Here is a 17,333-nt window from a genome sequence, read left to right on the forward strand (position 1 = left end):
TTCCACGAGTCAAAGGCAGAGCGGTTAGCGTGCCTCCTGCGTCACCTGTCCAAGGCAGCAGCAAGTAGTGGGGAACGGTTCGCCGCCTCGGTTCTCTGGAACAATCGTCAACCCCGACACATTCGCAATCGCATTTTGAGATGAATAGTCTGGACAAGTGTAATCAACTCTTTCGCAATCGCTGCTACGCTCAGGCTGCTTTCAGAATTTGATTTTGGAAGCCGTTCACCACAACGTAACTATACCGACGCGGAATGGCGCAACAACCGCCGGCGGCGCTGAAGCAGGCCGATAGCAACCTGTTTAAAACGGCGAACCGAGCAGTCCAACTAGCATCGGCGAAGCCCATCGTCGCTTATTGGTGTAAGTCCGATTACTGTGATTAACTCTTCGCAATAACTGCAGTTTTTAACTTTGTTAAATAGGTGAATACTATGTCGTAAACCAAATACTCGCTCGGCAACTCCATCAGGAGGACCCGGAAATACTCAACTACACCACGACACTGATGGACAAGCTTGAGGAGGTATGGCGCATTCTGAGCGGCGACGACCTCTCAAAATGATTTGCTGACTCTGCTTGTACAACAGGCCAAGACAAAGTTTGCCGCCGAAGAGGCTGTCATGGACGATGACGTCGCCAAAGTATACATTGAACAGTTTGCACAGGACACTCTGGACAGGGCGCAGAAGGTCATACGAGCAAACAAGTGCACACAACAAACGGCAAACACGTTCGACGCCGCAGCTACTTTTCTCAACCTGCTCAGCGTATGGGGTCCCCTTGACGCCGACACCAAGCAGAAGATCAAATATGCCAAATGGAACACGTTAAGAATCCTCAAGGCGATTAAGGAGGGAACAGACCCCAACGAATCAAATCCCAAGCCCGACCCGGAACCCGCAGCACTGGAATCAGACGAGCTTAATCCTTTGGGTATGACGAGCCCCTCTGCAGGTCCTTTTCCAGCAACTGTCGAGGATGTTCCCGAGTCAAGCTCCATCAGGGGCGACCCCTCACTGGTGTCACAACCCCAGACTCCCGCCTCAGCAGTTGCGCCCCATCAACAAGACTCCATGACATTACCCGATGCTTCCCATGGAAATTCTGGTTACTTCGATTCAACTGCCGCCCCGCAACCGCCGTCGATACCTTCACCCATGTCTCCGCCCCTACAAGCATCGGCGGGACCGGGAGATCTTCCCCAGAGATGGACACCAACACCACCAGCTGCGGATGCTGCGTTCTCCCCTCCGCCCTCAAAAGTTGAAGACAATGAACACACACAGGCCTCAGCCCCTGCGCCTGCTCCTGGCCCTCCCACATTTGCCCCAAGTCCGGCAGCGATGCCGGCAGTAGCTCCGCCCCCAGCATTAGTTTCGCCGCCTGCATCTTACATGGACATGGTCCCGACCCCGTCAACTGTCAGCTACGGGCAACCCTCAGCGCCTGCAATAAACAGCAGTAAAGCTACAGCAAATTCATCCACAGCACCAACAATAGCGCCTGGAGGCTATAATATCGATGATGACTCCATAAGGAAAGCACAGAAGCATTGCAAATGGGCTATCTCAGCCTTGAATTTTGAGGATGCAGCGACTGCAGTCAAGGAGCTCGAGCTTGCTTTGCAAACCTTGGGGGCCAGGTGAACTGTAGTCAACTGACGCGGCGCTTCTGATGGATTGTCCGCCAGCCGTTCACGTGCCAAACCGGCCCTTTCTGGGCCTGGGAGCTTTTTACGCAAATGGAAATACCTTGCTCAGACTCGAATAAAGTCCAGACTTGAACAAATACCAAACTTGTTACAGTATTGACCATTTTCGAGGTTCGGCTCGGAGGCCCCTTGAGTTGACATGCACAAGGCCAGCTGCAGTATTTGCAGCAAGTGTAGACTACGGGACCGAGACGACTATCGGGATAGAGTGGCTAAACGCAGCGATGATCAAACAAAGTTATGGATGGCATTGGGGCTCAGCATTTCAATACCGGAGGTGCCATGGAACCCAATAGAAAACGGCTTTATCATCAAAATCCAGTAATACATATACCGCAAACAGGTAAAGCGGTTGCCATATCTACACAGTACTTGGTATAGGTGAGAAGGTATAATTCATCAGATTAATGAACACTGAAATTTTACAAGATCAGCTTATAAGCCGAAGATTTGACGACATCTCACAACATAGGTTCCATGTACAGAGTATGCATGTCTAGGAACTTTGAGTCTGTTTGAGCCCGAAACTCTGTATCGAAGGTAGGCAGTCAAGTATAGTATATTTTCTTGACTGCAACCTGTCGCCGAGGCCGTGAACGCAAACACTTGCCTGATGGAAAAGGCTAGACATGCGGTCCAGTAGTCAACGTTTGCACCTTGTACCGGCGAAGATGCTAAACCCGGAAAGGTCAAGCGTGCACATTTTGGCCTTGCATACGTTATATGGATTGGGCATGATTACTGTAAATTCTACCACCAGTCTTTGGACACACAAAATATTTGTGGTATCAGTCAACATGAAGCAAGTGTTATTGCGCCACAAGCCTGCCTTGTCAAGTCGGAGAAAGGTGGGGCCGCTTTGCAGATGGCCAGTAACATTTCTCTCTTGTGCCTGCCATCTTACATATCTAGTGGATATAGTGGGATCAAAAAGGATGGAAAGCTTCACCCTGCGGCTGAAACCCCAGCGAGGGACACTTTGGGAAACACCCCACTTAAAGGTGACGAGCTAAGAGTGCAAGCCAAGGCTCCCAAGCAACCACAACCATGTCCGCATCCCCGACAGAAGCCCTCCGCACTTGGGAGCGGCTCTACCAGCAAGGCCTAGCCCACGCCCGCTCCAACGAGCTGGAGGAGGCGCTTCTTGCCCACCGCGGCGCCCTGGCGCTATGCGACCAGATCAGCAACACCGGCGGCGGTGGCGACGACACGCTCCCACAGCCTCCCAACCTCCGCTACGTGGTGCTCCCCTCGCTAGGCTACGTCTACCGGATGCTGGGTAGACTAACCAGCGCGCTTGAGTGCCTCGAGGAGGCGGAGCAGAACCTGCCCCGCGGCGACCCGGGCCGGCTCAAGGCGCTCGGCGAGCTGGCAGTCGTGTACCGCCACTTTGAGCGGCTGGACGACTCCAAGCGGGCGTGCGAGGAGCAGTATGAAGCCGCGCGGGAGCTGGGCCTCGAGCACGAGATGGAGCGCGCTATCGGGAACCTCGGAATGGTCAATTACCAGATGTTTCTCCTGCATCGGGACACCACTTACCTGGATCTGGCCGTCAGTCAGCTGCAGGAGCGGGTAGAGAGGTGTCGGCGGCTGCGGAGCGCCGTCGATGTTCCCGGTGATCCCCGGGATAGGGCAGCCAGGGTGCAGAGCGCCACTGCGCGAGAGGCTATCGCCTTTGCTCGGTTGTCGCTTTGCTACGCTGCCCAGGGAGACCCTGCCAGGGCGATCGAGGCGGCGATAGAGTGCCAAGGGTTGTCCATTCTATCAAAAGACCCGAGCAAGATTGCATTTTCGAGGTTCTACGTCGGTAGGGCTTTGTTCTTGGACGGGCAGAAGGAGGCTGCGATTGCTCAACTCAACCCCGAGGACGGGTACACGCCGATAGCTGCTTTGTCAAAGGAGCCTTGTGAGGAGTACCGGGGTTACATCTCCGAGATGATAGCTGCGGGGGCGGATGTGACGCTGCGAGACAAAACAGGCTACTCGGCACTAGACTACGCAGTCTACAATGGGGACGAGCAGACGCAGAAAATTCTGATCGAAGCGCTGCGACAGCAAATCACTCATGAGGAAGTTGAGCAGCACCGACTAGAGTCGAAACTTCGAAAGGGACACAGGGAGTTGTTTCAGGACATCCTCCGGCCGGTGCTTCTGCAACCAGACAAGAAGACCAGCGTCAACCAGCTACGGAGGGCCTACGCAGACACCCTTGCCGCGGACGAAGAGAAGGCGAGGCAGTTTGACAAGTTCAAGTATGTGCGCTTTGAAGACTTTGCTCGTTGCGGTAGATTACCCAAGGGCACTGACAACTTGACGCGGTGTTTTGGAGACGATGCCGATGATGAACTCTTTGTCATCTTCATGTCTTATACGTGGGCTAAGGTGAATCCTGGGAGTGGTGGTGAGATTTCCCCGGACGATGAGAAAAATACCAAGTATCACCAGATGATCAGCGCCGTCGAAAGCTTTCTTCGCGAAAATCCGGATGTGGATCCAGCGACGGTTTGCATATGGCTCGTCAGTAATTTATCGCGGTCCCATTGCTATGTCATGCTTCATACTGACGTCCCCAACAGGACTGGGCTTGCATCGACCAGGTAGACAAAGACGTGCAGGCGCGCGGAGTTGCAGCACTGCCCATATCCCTGGCCCAATGTAACGCCATGATCAGCATCACCGAAGAAACCTACTACGAACGAGCGTGGTGCTGCGTTGAAGCAATCACGATCAGGGCTTTGCAAAGATCGTACGGGGCTCATAGGTGGCACGAGTATGAATACGACGACACACGGCGTAACAGGGTGCTGAAGAATGGGAGTCTAGATAGGGTGCTCAGCGTTGCCGCCTCCAAGGTTTCTTTTGAGAGTGACCGTCCCAAGCTGAAGTTCTTGGAGAGGCAGGCGATGCTTCTGGATAATGCTGCACCGGTGCAGGCTTGACTATTCCAGCTGGGGTGATATGAAAGTGGACCATTTATCGAGCACTCCATTCCGGTAGTTATCAGCCACTTTTGGAACCCATCCCTCTCAACACAATACGAAAACTTTCAATTTGCCTGCCTGCTTACCTACATATCTATCTGCCCACCTACTGACCCACCAAGCCAGGTGCGGGTAGTAAATATGCGGGGATGAATAATATTGCTAAGTAGTAGAGTTGAGTATTTGACAAGGAGTCCCATAAAAGCTTAACTTGTGTGATTGGATTACTCTGGGTCATTTTGTGATCTCTGCCCCCAACCACTGATACCACCTAAGATACCTACCTACGTGGTGGGCTGCCTCAGTAGCAGACGGAACGCGAGGACCATAGGAAACTGTACAAAGTTATGATACGACTGCAGCTGAAACGGGTCGCTCGATCCCGCAAATCCCGGTTCACGCATGGCATCCATGACAAGACCGTTCCGGAAAAAGGGATCCAACAGAGACCAAAAAGGGCGATGAAACAAGTTCTATCCTTGCTTCAGCTTCTACTCTAGCCACATGTAAGTAGGGTGGGTGGTCTTTTGGGCAGACATACCAAAGGATAGGGCTGTCCCCTCAGAGCCTCGCTCTTGACGGGCTGGATGTCCAGGTAGTTGGAGACTTTGATGTGCCGATGCACTTCTTGTTTTCCGGTGTCGCTGTTTTCGAGAACTTCCATAACCCGATGGCCGGCGGGCTTGGAGAAGACGGGATGCAGGTTGACGATCACGACTCTTTGACATGTCAGCCACTGCATCGAATGCAGGTACTGTGGAGAAGTAGGCTAATAAGGGAGTGTGTAGTCTTACCTCCCATCTGGTGCTAGTAGCTTAGGTAGGGCGGCAGCGAGGGGCTCAAGGTCGGGCAGTTCTTTCAGTGTCATACTGCAAGTGATCAGATTGAATAATCTGCGAAGCCAAGACTGAGTAAGTATACTTGCCCAGCCGTTATGTCACAGCTGCAGGGTTTCTTACCTGGGATGACAGCTGCTAAAAGATTCCAGACTTTCAGGATCCAACAAGTTGACAACCTCAAACGCAATGTCAAGATTTGCCTGCTTTGTCCGAGCCTCAGCCTTTGCAAGCATCGACTTTGACGCATCGACGGCCGTGACTTTTGCGCCCAGTGACGCCAGCAGCCCAGCTATGACAGCGCTACCGGTCCCCAAATCGAGTGCAAGCTCACCATCTTGTGGGTCCGCCAGCTCCCGTACTACCGGCAACAAGCATTCCTGATATAGGTCATTGCCGTCGCCGAGTGTTTGGTCCCAGTATCCGGCGATGTTGTCCCAGGCCTGGACGTTGTCTCCCATTGTGGACGATACCAAGAACAAGTGGGGTTAAGGGGTTTATTTTTTTTTTGATTTGAAACAAATTCTCTGTCAAAGATAAACTGGTGAGAGATTCGATGGCAAAATCTACTGCTGATGATGTTGAAATATTCCTTTTATAAGTGAGCATGCTCAGATGGCAAAACAAGTAGTGCTTACGGTGAAAGTAGACGAAGGATGCAGATACCCCGCAAACTGGGTCCAGCTGAGAAGCCTTTATTTATTGCTTTACATCAAATTCAGATCCAGCAGACAGTTTTCAGCTCGAGAAAAATAAGGAAATTATGGCTTCTAATTACTTTTATAAACCTTTACCCCTGTCCAGCCCCGGGTCCGCAACACGCCCATTTCGGCTGCTGCGGCTCCTCCCCGCCACAGAGGCCGCCACCCCGCTGCAGGGCGAGCTGGAACACGTCGATCTGTCAGATGCACCCCGCTACGAAGCCCTCTCATACGTCTGGGGTGACCCCGTATTCAACCATGAACTGCACATCATAGAGAACAGCAATGACGACGTCGTCCACATCACCAAGAACTTGTCACAAGCCCTGCGTCGGCTTCGTCTCCCAGATGAACCACGTACGCTGTGGGTGGATGCCATATGCATCAATCAAGATGATATGGAGGAGCGCGGCCGGCAGGTAGCCATGATGCAAGCCATTTTCGGTTCGTGTGAGTGCTGTCTCGCATGGCTGGGTCCGTTTTCGCACAAGGACGACAAGCCCCGTCGCTTCGAAATAGCAGAGGAGGAATACATGACCGAAGCCATAGAGCTCTTTGAGCGTATTGCCGTCCACGACATAGCGCTCCTGGGGAGCAAAAAGGAGACGGCAGAGACCATCGCATCGCTACATCGTGGCAGGCCCACCCATCCTGATCCTACCAAGGATCACTACCTCCTGTCCGGGCGCGAAACTATGATGCTCTCGTCTTTGTTCCGTCGGGCAAAGCTGTGGGAACGTGCTTGGTGTGTCCAAGAATTGTCGGGGGCACCCCGTCTGGTGCTCGTCGCGGGCGACGCACGACTCGACTGGGACCGGGTGGGGAGCTTTCTTTCCGCCGGACAATACTCTGATGCTTTCCACGGCTCCTTTGGGCATGGTTATGTCATGCCCATAATCGGCCAGATATTCTCCAGCCCCAAGCGCATCCAAGAGCAGCGACAAATCTTACAGGACGCCAAGGCTGGCAAGGTTGACGATGGCATCGCCAACGCATCCACCCTGATGGACGTGCTCGCCAGATTCCGCCACCTCGAGTCTACCGATCCCCGCGACATGATCTTTGGCCTGCTCGGTCTTGTGGACCCGTCTATGCGCGTACCCGTCGACTACACAAAACCCACAGTCGAGGTCTTTGTCCAGACGACGGCCGCCATCATCAACTCGCGTGGCGACCTCGACGCCATCTGCCAGAACCCGTGGTTTTCCACCAGTCAGGACACCCGGCCAGAAGGTCTGCCATCGTGGGCCGTCGACTTTGCCAGCCAGGGCACGGGGGATCTGATCTTTGCTCAGAGGGGTATATTCGCCGTCGGCAGACCTCAGTGCCAGACGCCCTGCCAAGTCGTCGGCGGAGTCGCGCTGAAGTGCCGAGGCCGTTCTTTTGGCGGTGCAGTGTCTGCGCCCGGCGTCGACGCCTCTCTTGAGCGGTTCCCTGCCCACATGGGGCCGGAGCAAGTCTTATCCGAGGCCCGCCGTCTAGGCTACCTCGAGGAACCGGACAAGGTGTACCCTCCCACGGGAGAGCGGGCGATGCAGGCCCTCTGGCGGACTCTGGTCATGGACTGCATCGCCTATCCGGTCCGCAGGCTGACGGCCGAGCAGGCCCAGGAGGAGACCAAGAGCCTGGACGAGATCTTTGACGAGGTCTCCGCCCTGCCCGAAGACACCGCATGGGGGGATAAGGAAAAGTTTTATAGAAAGCTGCAGTCATATATGATGTTTAGGCGCAACCGTGAGACTTGGTACTTTTTCACGACGGATGGTGGTAGATTCGCCCTGGGCGGTAAAGAGGTCCGCGAGGGGGATGTCTTGGCTGTCCTGGATGGCGCAAAAGTGCCGATGGTACTTCGGCCTACGGGGGACAAGATGGGCGGCGTTGAGTGCTTCAGGTTTGTGTCTCCGGCCTACGTCCACGGCTCCATGGACGGCGAGGAGGTGGATGGGTCGGAGATGAAGAACCTACTTTTGGTTTAAAACCAGTTGATTTGATATAGCTGGGGGCAGCGATTGGGCAGGTAGAAGATTTCTGTAATTGGGACGTTGATTCACTCGTGATGTTGAATAATCAAGCGATTTCTGGGGGGAAAGAAGTCAAATATTTACTCTTATTGGCCACGAATCCCTGCTTCTGTGAGCACCCAAAAATCACAGGATACGTATACACTACAACTCGAGCTGTCCAGGGAGCATCATGTGAACCTCATAGCTTAGCGAGCCTGGCCATTTGTCAGATCTGTCTAATCTGTTCAGCCGACATATGGCTTGGAAAACGGGTGCCAGGAGTAGGCTCGGGTTAAGCCTATCAAGACATGGCTAACCGAGTATTGTCCTCCTGTAATGCCTCACTCCTCTCTGGCCTTCCCTTCAAAACAACGTTTGGGTCTTGAACACAATCCAGCAAGGGACCTCCACACAGGTGAAAGGGATGCGCCAGAAACGGTAATACCACACTATATTTATGGAGTCGGCAACAGCCCCCAGAAGGAAAATTAGCTTTGGTCACGGCAGATTTACTTACAGCAAAAAACACTTCGGCTTACCTCTCAGCTTTTCGTCAGCGAGTTTCCTTTGCCTAAAAAGAAAGATATGAAAAAACTTAGCTATTACTTCCGGGCTGGAGGTGGCTGAAGCAGGTCTAGCATGCTGTAACTTTTTGTGTTGACGTGCGCTAAGTGCCGAGGTCGCAATAAAAATCCCTTTTCTTTTGCATGTTTATTTACCTTGACTGACCTAAGTAGCTAGGTAGTCAGGATTCAAGATGCTATGCAATTATTTCATGTTAGACATGAAATATCTACGTTTCTCCCCGGTTCGAAAGAGTGTTTACAAGTGTTCGGGTCCTTGCCACCGTCAAGAAAGGCCAGTTTAGATGCCCAGGAGTCAGGCCTATAATGTGTGCGAAGCCTGCTACAGCGATCTTTTGTTTTCAAAAAGGGGCCTTAGTCCGATTCATCCGCCGTGATGACAAGGACACGTCTTCTTGTAAACACGACACAGACCTCCTCCGACGTTGTACACCGTGGCAGCAGAATTTGCCCCTCTGGTCGCCGCTCAATTTCGGACCAAGAAGGTTCTCCCCGAGCTTTTAGGATCTCAGACCACGTCAGCAGTGTGGAGGCTATGCATACACTTAAGTGTGGAAGGATTGGAAGACTTGAAGAATTCCCATATTCACCAGATTTGAATTCAAACATGATTGGACTGCGGTAAATTGACTATCACACTTAACATGCACTGGCCTTTTGAATTTCTCGGGTTAAACTTTCAGTCAAGCAGGATGACGCGAACACAATAAAACTTTGGTTTGATGAAACCGGCACTCCAGCAGCGAGTAATCCAACAGGATAGACAGTACTGTCTATCAAAAGCAACTTTGTGATATTCAAGCCACTTAGGAATCAAATAGCAAACAAGGGCTTGACGAAAGAGCCTCCCAGTGTGTACGGAGAAGGCTTTGTACATGGAATCGAAGAAAAGTTATAACAGAATCCTAATCTATCCCATAGTCAATGTAAAACCCGACCTCACCTAGGTCAAATATCAAATACAACATGTAGCACAAGAAATAGGCAAGAAATCAAAACAGGCCGAATCGACTTTCAATCTGGCCAACATCATCAGGAATATCCATATGCTGACGAGTATTGTGACTGACTCGCATCACCATAGCCATAGTAGTCATCGTACTCTCCATCCTCGGCGTAGGCTTCGTCTGACGGGAAGTACTGGAGCTCATCTCCAAGAGACTCTTTTGAAAGAATGCAAGGATGCAGGTTAGCAAGGTGCCATCCTATCCCTCTTGGGAATGTTTGCAAAGACTTACCCCTGTCAGATAGACTGTCGCCAGGTTGTATCAAGCCCCTTTTTGTTGCGCGGCTCTCAAATCGAAGGATTGATGAGGCCTCCACGTGTTTGCCGCGGAGATAGAACTCGTAGCTGCGGCCTGGATCATCACGCTCAAGCCTCCTCTTCTCCTTGAGGATGCCTATGTACTCGTTGGTCTTGATGTACTTGTCGTCGAGGCCCCATTCCTTTATTTTGGTCTTGTACTGTCGCGTTCTGTTTGAGGTTGAATTATACAGTGAGCGACAAGAGTTCGCCAGGGAATCTCTGATAGACAGAGTGAAAAGAAACTCACGTTGCTTTAAAGAAGTAAACCCTCTCCATTGTTTCCATGACGTCCTTGAGCTTCTGAGTCTTGTACAGCTCTTCGATGATGGCGCGGTAAGGCTCCCAGTCTTCCGGACGGGACGGTCGAACATAGTTCACACTAGGAGGCATCTTGACCGAAGACGAAGATTGTGCTTCTTGCTGACTGACTGGCCAGGTTTTGCTTTCGGTGTCGGGAATGACAAGGGGATAAGATCGCAAGGCTGTGTGAGTTAGAGAAGGTACGCTTCTGTAGATTTGCTGATAGTAGTCGTAGTGGTGGCCTTGTCGAGCACCAGGTTGGAGTTGTTGGCGATGGTTTGGGTATAGGATTTTGCAGCCACTCCGATGGACCATTCTGGTTTTGTGCTTCATCTTCAGTTCTCGAGTTCGACGGCACCTCGTCGAGCTTTTGTATTCTGCAGCCATGAATCTCTGTGTCGTTGGTAATTCCCCTAATATTGTTTCAACCATCCAAAGAGCCAATCCTAGTTGGCGTTGGGAGTAATCCTATGACCGGAATCTTCTCGCAGCCCTCCTTTTTTTGGTCAGAGTCACAGGTGGGCCTAAATGCTGAGCCTTACTGACGAAGTCCACAGGAACGACGAATTGTAGAGTCACCATTAACAAAGCCTTGCTTGGAAAAGAGATTGAGCAGCTGAAGCTCACAGTCAAGACAAGGGTCTTTGAGGGAGAAAAAGAGCAGGAAAAAGAAAGTGATGACTTCAACCATGGAGTGAATAGTTCTCTTGCAATCTTTGGGGGCCGAACCCTGTGCATTATAAATGACTTCTCTGCGTACAAGAACAAGGATAGCGCGGGTCCTTCGGCGGACCCGCGCGGTAGTTGAGGCAGAAGAATCCACTCGCTACCCATGATTAGCTGCTTTAGACGCCCAGATGAAAGATGCGCACACATCCCCATTGGCCTCTTTTGAGAAAAGGTTCTGACATGAGACCGTTGACAGCGGCCATGGGGTATGCTTAATAAAATTACTGTGAAATGCCATGATTTCTTTACCCAGGATCTACACGCCCGAGACCTTTTATTTGTTCATCCCCTGGTTGCAAGACTGGACTGGGTCTCCAGACAACACATGGTTTTCTGGCGTCTCGGCAAACAGTCGTAGATGGGCGAATCCGGTGGCGAGAACACAAGTCCCGCGCATACATAGCCGGGCCATCATCTTGAAGATAGGATTCAATGACTGAAGAATCAGTGCAAATGACAAGGATTAGAAAGAAAAAGGGGGCGGCAAGACACTTTAAACGCTGCACAACACAAAATCGACAACAAGCAGTGTCCAAAGAACCATTGTAATGAATTGATATTGAAGACTAAGTGTCGTCTTTGTCGTTGAAAAGTAGGATTTTAGGCTTATGGGATATACTACCTGATTGGTTGCAAGTGGGCTTATACCAAACTGGGTTCATCTTGGCGTGCACGTCAACGGGACGGTTCAAGTTCGGCAAGCGTCGTCCGATGTGTGAGGGATCGCCATGGATCCTGGTTAGCTAGCTCCACCCGCCGATGGGGAAACTTCGGAGAGCCTTACCTCTCAGCCTCTTCTGTCCCGTCGGTCAGCCCGGCCCAGGTGTGCCGATGGTAAAGAGTGAACTTTTGCGACTCATAATCTATCTCTTAGTAGGAGCACAACTGAGATTGTAACACGCCATGAACACCCACTTGCCAAGATGTTTATTCTGTGGAGCAAACAGTAAAGCTCATGATAAGAGTCGACAACCAAAGTCCAGCTGAACTCTCCACGCGGCGCGTCATCATAGTAATTCGTAATAAAGATGTTGGCTCAAATGTGAGAGAAATGATTCAGGCCCCTGACTGATAATAAGAGCAATAATTAGGGTTAGTGTATTCGGGGTGGCTCAGTCCTGGACGTCTCGAGATCGTGCATCAGGTAGAATGAATGAATGGAATGGAATGAAGTGTAAGGCTCAATTAGCTCCTGGTTGCTTCTCCACCCGATTGCAGGGATTGGTGATCCTTTGTCAAGTGGGTACCTAAGTAGGTACCTAGGTATGTGGGGGGGCATAAACTCCATTTGGCAAGTATGCCCAATTATTTGGTTGATTGAGAAGCGAGATGGCTCTCCAGCTGTTTAACCGCCCTTGCCGCATACACCTACCCTCAGAGGGTTTCATAAAAAGCAACCACAGCAAAGGTTCCTGATCATTTAGGTAGCAACTAACAAGGTGGGCAAGTAGGTGCCTTTTGTACCTTATCCAAGGTAATATACCTTATATGTCTTGCCTTGCCTACCTAAGGTACCTGGTAGCTTATCGTTCCATTTCAACAAAAGTTTGCCGTATTCCGAAACCCCGCGCTCCTTTTTCTTCAGCGAGATCCCACCAGCACCGGATCCTCCGGTACCACTACTACCTACCCGGAGATAAAAATCGGATATACCTACAACCCGCCTCGAAGTTTTGCTCTCTCCTTGCCAGACGTGGGCAAAAGCGCAGAATTAACCCCCGCGCTTTCAGCCCTACGTCCCCTGCTTGCTGACAACGGCGAGTAAGATCTGCAAGCGACAAGGAGGCGGAGTTCGCGATGCCCGGTCCTTGTCGGGGCATTTCATACCGAAATCCATGCTTATTGTTCCTCTTCCTTTGATGAAAGCTTTTGACGAGGTAAAGTTGCATGCATTGGTCAAAAGTATCGAGACCCAGTGGGACATGATCAAAAGGTCTCCAATAACGGCCTTGGATGGCGCGTCCATTCCCTCTGTGGCGGAGCAAGTTATGCTAGGATCGGAAATTGTATAAAAATGAACTTGTGGGGTTGCACAGCTTCGCCACAGCTCCCAAGCCATTAATTTACCATTTATTGGTGTTTCAATGTACTTTGTAGGTATCTAGGTATGTTTGTGTACATGGGTACTGTTTGAGTTCGCAGTAAGATCCTAATATCTCAGTCAAGTTATTTGCTGAAGTCCACCCATCGCACTAAGCCCAGCAGGAGGGGTTTTACCCGAGTCCCAGCCTTACCGTTAGATGGATCCTCTTGGGCGTTCCAAATTTAGCGATTTTGTTTTCTTACTATGCACCATAGGTACACACTTGATGGTTCAAATGTTGCACATTTTACATCCTCGCTCAATCCGCAGCTCAGTCTGCAACTAAAAAATAAAGTAAGGAGGTATGAATCACGATACCACTCACTTTCTTATTACATGCAGGTCATAAGTCATATGTGTGAAGTCTCTCCTAGAAAGAAAGAAAAAAAAAACCACGGCTCCTTGCATTCAACCATCAAGAGAACAGACCAAGTTTGTCCTCCACAGCCCGACCAGGGATGCACCCACGTCGTGCGATCGTCATGTGAATTCTTGGCAAACGACAAATAAAGTGTCGACACAGTCTGTTTTCCAGGAGCAGCTAGGTAGTTTTAGGGGCCGAAAAGTGTGCTTTCCCGCTGCAACATGAAGCCAACAGTTGTTCCGGGGGACGGAGGCGGCAGGTGGCATCCGACTTCAGTGGAGGCCCAAGGGTTATCCAGGCAGAAAACTCCAATCAACCTACACCCATATTTGTCTACCTGGCTTGGCTTGCTTGGTAATGGAGGTAAGGCTCGCGAAAACATGCCTTCGGTCCCGAAAAGACTTGGAACCTTGGTTCATTATCGATGGGGAAATTAACCGGGGTAGTAGACTCGGAACCATATGCTGACCTTTTGAGCCTCATGCTTGGCAATCCGAAAACGGTGACAAGATTCGCAAGGAGCAGATGCCATCCAAAAACCAAATGCAATCGACATCAAGAGGCAGTCTTCTTGAACTTTTGGAACACACGTTCAGGCCTCCAAGTAACCAATAAAGAAGGATTTACAGCCCTTGAGAGGGTGGGTTGGCCGGCAATACGAACATACGCAAATGCGCAACGCGTCTCATCTCCTGTAATCATGACCTCATCTTGAGCTCATTCTCTGGAAGCTTTGTATGTTTGACGAACGAGGACTAGGTAGGTCATTAAACTTCGCTGTATGCTTGTTCCATCAGCCATCGTTTGCCACCGCCGCAAGCGAGCCCAGGCTGTCGTTATTCGTGATCAGATCCAACTACATTGAATGCTCCGAGTAGAGGTCTTGACGAGAAATGCGCTCACTTTTTTGAAGCTATCGTAATTTTGTGCGACTAAAAAATGCTACTTTTTTACAAGTGTGGTCTTTGTAGTCATATCCATAAGATCCATTGATCCTAACCGTACCCCCCATAATTACGGATGACTGCTCGACAGGAAAAGATCACCCCAACGATGTGAAAGAATTGATCGAACACAAACGACATCAATAACAAACTCCAGTCAAGTGATGTTGATTCTCATATTGAGTCGTAACGCCAGAACATCAATGCATTCTTCCCCAAACTCCTTTGACCCCTCCAAGAATAATACTGAAAGAAAAAGCTTGATAACAAAAAAGCATGGCATCAGCCTAGGAAACAGCAAAAGTCAAATAAACGAGCCTAGCCAGCGACATGGGCAATTCCATCAAAGGGGATGACACTCCTTGATGTTGCCTGAGAGGGCTGACCAGCACTGAGGAAATACTGTCATGTCAAACCGTGGCAAGGCAGCACAACACTGGATGATTCGTCCAGCAAGTTGCAAAGAAAACCTGTCATCGAGGCTCAACCAACCAATTTACTGGTGGTAGTTGCAGCCATCAACCTTCCGAGGCTGCGGGACCTGCGGACTTGTAGGCCACAAGTTCACGACTGGACTACGAGGGGCTACGTCGGGGTCGACGCCTCCGGGGGCGCACGGGTCGTCGCCGTACCAGACCTTGATCTCATCCTTGAACTCGCGACTGAGCGACATCTTGGCCGCCTCGGCCTGGCACCGGAAGCTGCCGAAGCGGTACTCGAACAGCACCATGACCTGGCCAGTCACCGGGTCGACGCAGCTGGCCAGCTCAAAGGCCCGATCGATCTGAAACTCCATCTTGCTGGCAAAGTAAGCCGTGAGCGACGGCTCGTTGACCAACCGCTTGGGTCCGTAGATGAGCAGAACCCGCGACTTGTTGCCGCCGGATCCGGGCCCGCCGCCGCCGCCACCGGCTGTCGTGTTGGAGGCCCCCACCTCGGCGGAGCGGATGCGGTTCCACAGAACGCGGGCGGGCGGCAGGCCCGAGGATGGATCGGTGACGAAGCCGCCGTTGTGGGGCTGGTGGGCGGCGTAGAAGCGTTGGGCGGCGGCGCGCTCGAAGAAGATGACCTTGGCGGCGCACGTCGTGTGACCGCGCGACGGCTCGGGCATGTTGATGTGCGAGGCCCACACGCGGCCCGTGTTGCGGATCGCGCCCAGAAGCTGCGTCGTGGTAAGCGTCGGCGGCAGGCCCAGGATGAAGAGCGAGCAGCTCTCGCTCTCGGGTATGTTGGCCGACCGGTTGTTGGCTAGAGAGGTGTCTCCCTGGTAGTTTGGGCTGAACCCGTTCATGATGTTGTGTATGGCCTTGTTCGATGACTGGTGTCCGTGCTGGAGGCTGCCGTTGTGGTGATGCTTGACCTGGACCGTGTGCATGGGACGGAAGGTCTCGATGTTGTTGTTGTTGTTGTTGTTGTTGTTGTTGTTGTTGTTGTTGTTGTTGTTGTTGTTGTTGTTGTTGTTGTTGGTCTCGTTCCGGAGCGGGTCTGCTCGAATGGGAAAGAGGGAGCCGGCGTATCCGCGGGGCTGTACTTGTTGCAACGGAGATTGCTGTACTGACTGGGACCGCAAGTATCTCTCTTCACGCTGGCCAAGTGGTGAAGGAGGCGAGTGGATAAATGCGGTGTCGGCCGACGAGCTGCGGTTGGAGGGGGGACTGAAGATAGCCGAGCCACGACTGCTAGCACCGATGCTGGATGAAAACAATGGACGTTGTGACCATGAAGTGTTTCTCGCTGGGGTGTGAGGCTGACGCAGCACACCAAAGACAGTAGGCGACTGCTGGCTGGAGCCCAGAACACTGCCTCGCGTTCCAAAGTCGATGGCGTCGCGACGGCCGGCAAGGTCAGGGCGAGATGCAAAGGGATTATAGCCAAAACTCTCGCCCGCCCGAGTGCGGGTCGACTGAGGAGTCGAAGGCAGATTAGGCCTCGGACCGATAGGTCCAAAATCCCTGTTTCTCGGTCCACGTGCAGGTGACTCCTGGCCAGTGCTGGTGGGAAAGTTGGACAGAGGCATCTCGGTGACGACAGCTCCTTGAAGTTGGTGGGTAACAGAGTCAACTGTGGGAGTGATGGGAGACTTTACCAGGGAGGCGAATGAACTTCCCCTGGTCGACGGAGAGTCTTCTACTTCGCTGTTGGTCGGTGTATCAAGTCCGTTGGAAAAGGGCGAGTCGGAGGACGGTGGCTTATCTCGCTTGGCCTTGGTAGTGTTTTTGTTGATGGGCGTGAATGCGCCGGTGGACATGCTGATGAATGAGGTTTGAAGAAAAAAGACAAGACAATGTATGATGCCAGGCAGAGCTTCAGACTCGTTCCAGCCTGCTGTCAGGTACACGACTATGGCAGTGCGGTAGGGTTTTTTCTCGATAATTAAGAGCAGCCGTAGAAGTGAATTAATATCTTTTCGTAGCGTACTTTGGTGAAAGATCTGGATTTGCCTAAGGTATGATAAAAAGATGTCTGGGAGGTTTTGGGGTGAAAGAAGAAGAGATCTCTTCCTGGATCGATAGTTAAAAAAGACGATAGATATATACCCGCAACAAGCAGGCAGGTAATCGAAGCGGCCAACCTTTTCTCTCTCAGAATGGGGTCTTCTAGACAAGTTCGGCAAGTGAGCAGGGAAGAGGAATCTGCCTGAACTGAGAGGAAAGGTGAGCGAATCTTGGAGCAGGATGTGAACTGGATTTTTAGTTTGAAGGTTTACAAGGATGCAGGCTGTCCAAGCAGCAAGGAAAGGCAGCAGCGACGGTCTACAATGTCAGGTCAAATAGACAGACAAAGAGAC

General features: G+C 51.6%; 6 protein-coding genes across 6 annotated transcripts; 3 read left to right on the forward strand and 3 right to left on the reverse strand.

Annotated features, from left to right (window-relative positions):
• Nucleotides 1-120: 120 nt before the first annotated feature.
• PgNI_05865 (uncharacterized protein) lies at nt 121-2,160 on the forward strand. Its single transcript, XM_031125895.1, has 3 exons — nt 121-363; nt 426-526; nt 591-2,160. The coding sequence occupies exons 1-3, from the start codon at nt 255-257 to the stop codon at nt 1,647-1,649; spliced, it is 1,269 nt and encodes a 422-aa protein (XP_030981784.1). The 5' UTR covers nt 121-254; the 3' UTR covers nt 1,650-2,160.
• Nucleotides 2,161-2,761: 601 nt separating this feature from the next.
• On the forward strand, nt 2,762-4,653 carry PgNI_05866 (uncharacterized protein; the record flags this gene model as incomplete). The annotated part of the gene is made up of 2 exons (XM_031125896.1): nt 2,762-4,231; nt 4,291-4,653. 2 exons carry the CDS (start codon nt 2,762-2,764, stop codon nt 4,651-4,653), a joined length of 1,833 nt encoding a protein of 610 aa, XP_030981781.1.
• Nucleotides 2,915-6,269, reverse strand: PgNI_05867 (uncharacterized protein). Its single transcript, XM_031125897.1, has 5 exons — nt 5,655-6,269; nt 5,490-5,564; nt 5,237-5,414; nt 4,288-5,168; nt 2,915-4,228 (listed from the first exon to the last, which is right to left on the reverse strand). The coding sequence occupies exons 1-4, from the start codon at nt 5,990-5,992 to the stop codon at nt 4,980-4,982; spliced, it is 780 nt and encodes a 259-aa protein (XP_030981782.1). The 5' UTR covers nt 5,993-6,269; the 3' UTR covers nt 2,915-4,228; nt 4,288-4,979.
• Nucleotides 6,270-6,294: 25 nt separating this feature from the next.
• On the forward strand, nt 6,295-8,348 carry PgNI_05868 (uncharacterized protein; the record flags this gene model as incomplete). Its single annotated transcript, XM_031125898.1, has 1 exon — nt 6,295-8,348. The coding sequence occupies one exon, from the start codon at nt 6,295-6,297 to the stop codon at nt 8,206-8,208; it is 1,914 nt and encodes a 637-aa protein (XP_030981789.1). The 3' UTR covers nt 8,209-8,348.
• Nucleotides 8,349-9,621: 1,273 nt separating this feature from the next.
• Nucleotides 9,622-10,812, reverse strand: PgNI_05869 (uncharacterized protein; the record flags this gene model as incomplete). Its single annotated transcript, XM_031125899.1, has 3 exons — nt 9,622-9,982; nt 10,058-10,293; nt 10,373-10,812. The coding sequence occupies 3 exons, from the start codon at nt 10,810-10,812 to the stop codon at nt 9,852-9,854; spliced, it is 807 nt and encodes a 268-aa protein (XP_030981790.1). The 3' UTR covers nt 9,622-9,851.
• Nucleotides 10,813-15,041: 4,229 nt separating this feature from the next.
• On the reverse strand, nt 15,042-16,793 carry PgNI_05870 (uncharacterized protein; the record flags this gene model as incomplete). Its single annotated transcript, XM_031125900.1, has 1 exon — nt 15,042-16,793. The coding sequence occupies one exon, from the start codon at nt 16,791-16,793 to the stop codon at nt 15,042-15,044; it is 1,752 nt and encodes a 583-aa protein (XP_030982619.1).
• Nucleotides 16,794-17,333: the final 540 nt, after the last annotated feature.

The sequence above is a fragment of the Pyricularia grisea genome, chromosome I, assembly GCF_004355905.1.
Source record: "Pyricularia grisea strain NI907 chromosome I, whole genome shotgun sequence".
Classification (NCBI taxonomy): domain Eukaryota; kingdom Fungi; phylum Ascomycota; class Sordariomycetes; order Magnaporthales; family Pyriculariaceae; genus Pyricularia; species Pyricularia grisea.

Excerpts from the sequence above, each read along its gene's own strand:
- PgNI_05867 (XM_031125897.1), bottom strand. The coding sequence starts at position 5,992 with ATGGGAGACAACGTCCAGGCCTGGGACAACATCGCCGGATACTGGGAC. Across the intron at positions 5,565-5,654 it reads TTTAGCAGCTGTCATCCCAG|TATGACACTGAAAGAACTGC; the intron begins GTAAGAAACCCT and ends GATCACTTGCAG. Across the intron at positions 5,169-5,236 it reads GGGGACAGCCCTATCCTTTG|AACTTGTTTCATCGCCCTTT; the intron begins GTATGTCTGCCC and ends AAGCAAGGATAG.
- PgNI_05865 (XM_031125895.1), top strand. The coding sequence starts at position 255 with ATGGCGCAACAACCGCCGGCGGCGCTGAAGCAGGCCGATAGCAACCTG. Across the intron at positions 364-425 it reads GCCCATCGTCGCTTATTGGT|GTGAATACTATGTCGTAAAC; the intron begins GTAAGTCCGATT and ends TTTGTTAAATAG. Across the intron at positions 527-590 it reads TGATGGACAAGCTTGAGGAG|GCCAAGACAAAGTTTGCCGC; the intron begins GTATGGCGCATT and ends CTTGTACAACAG.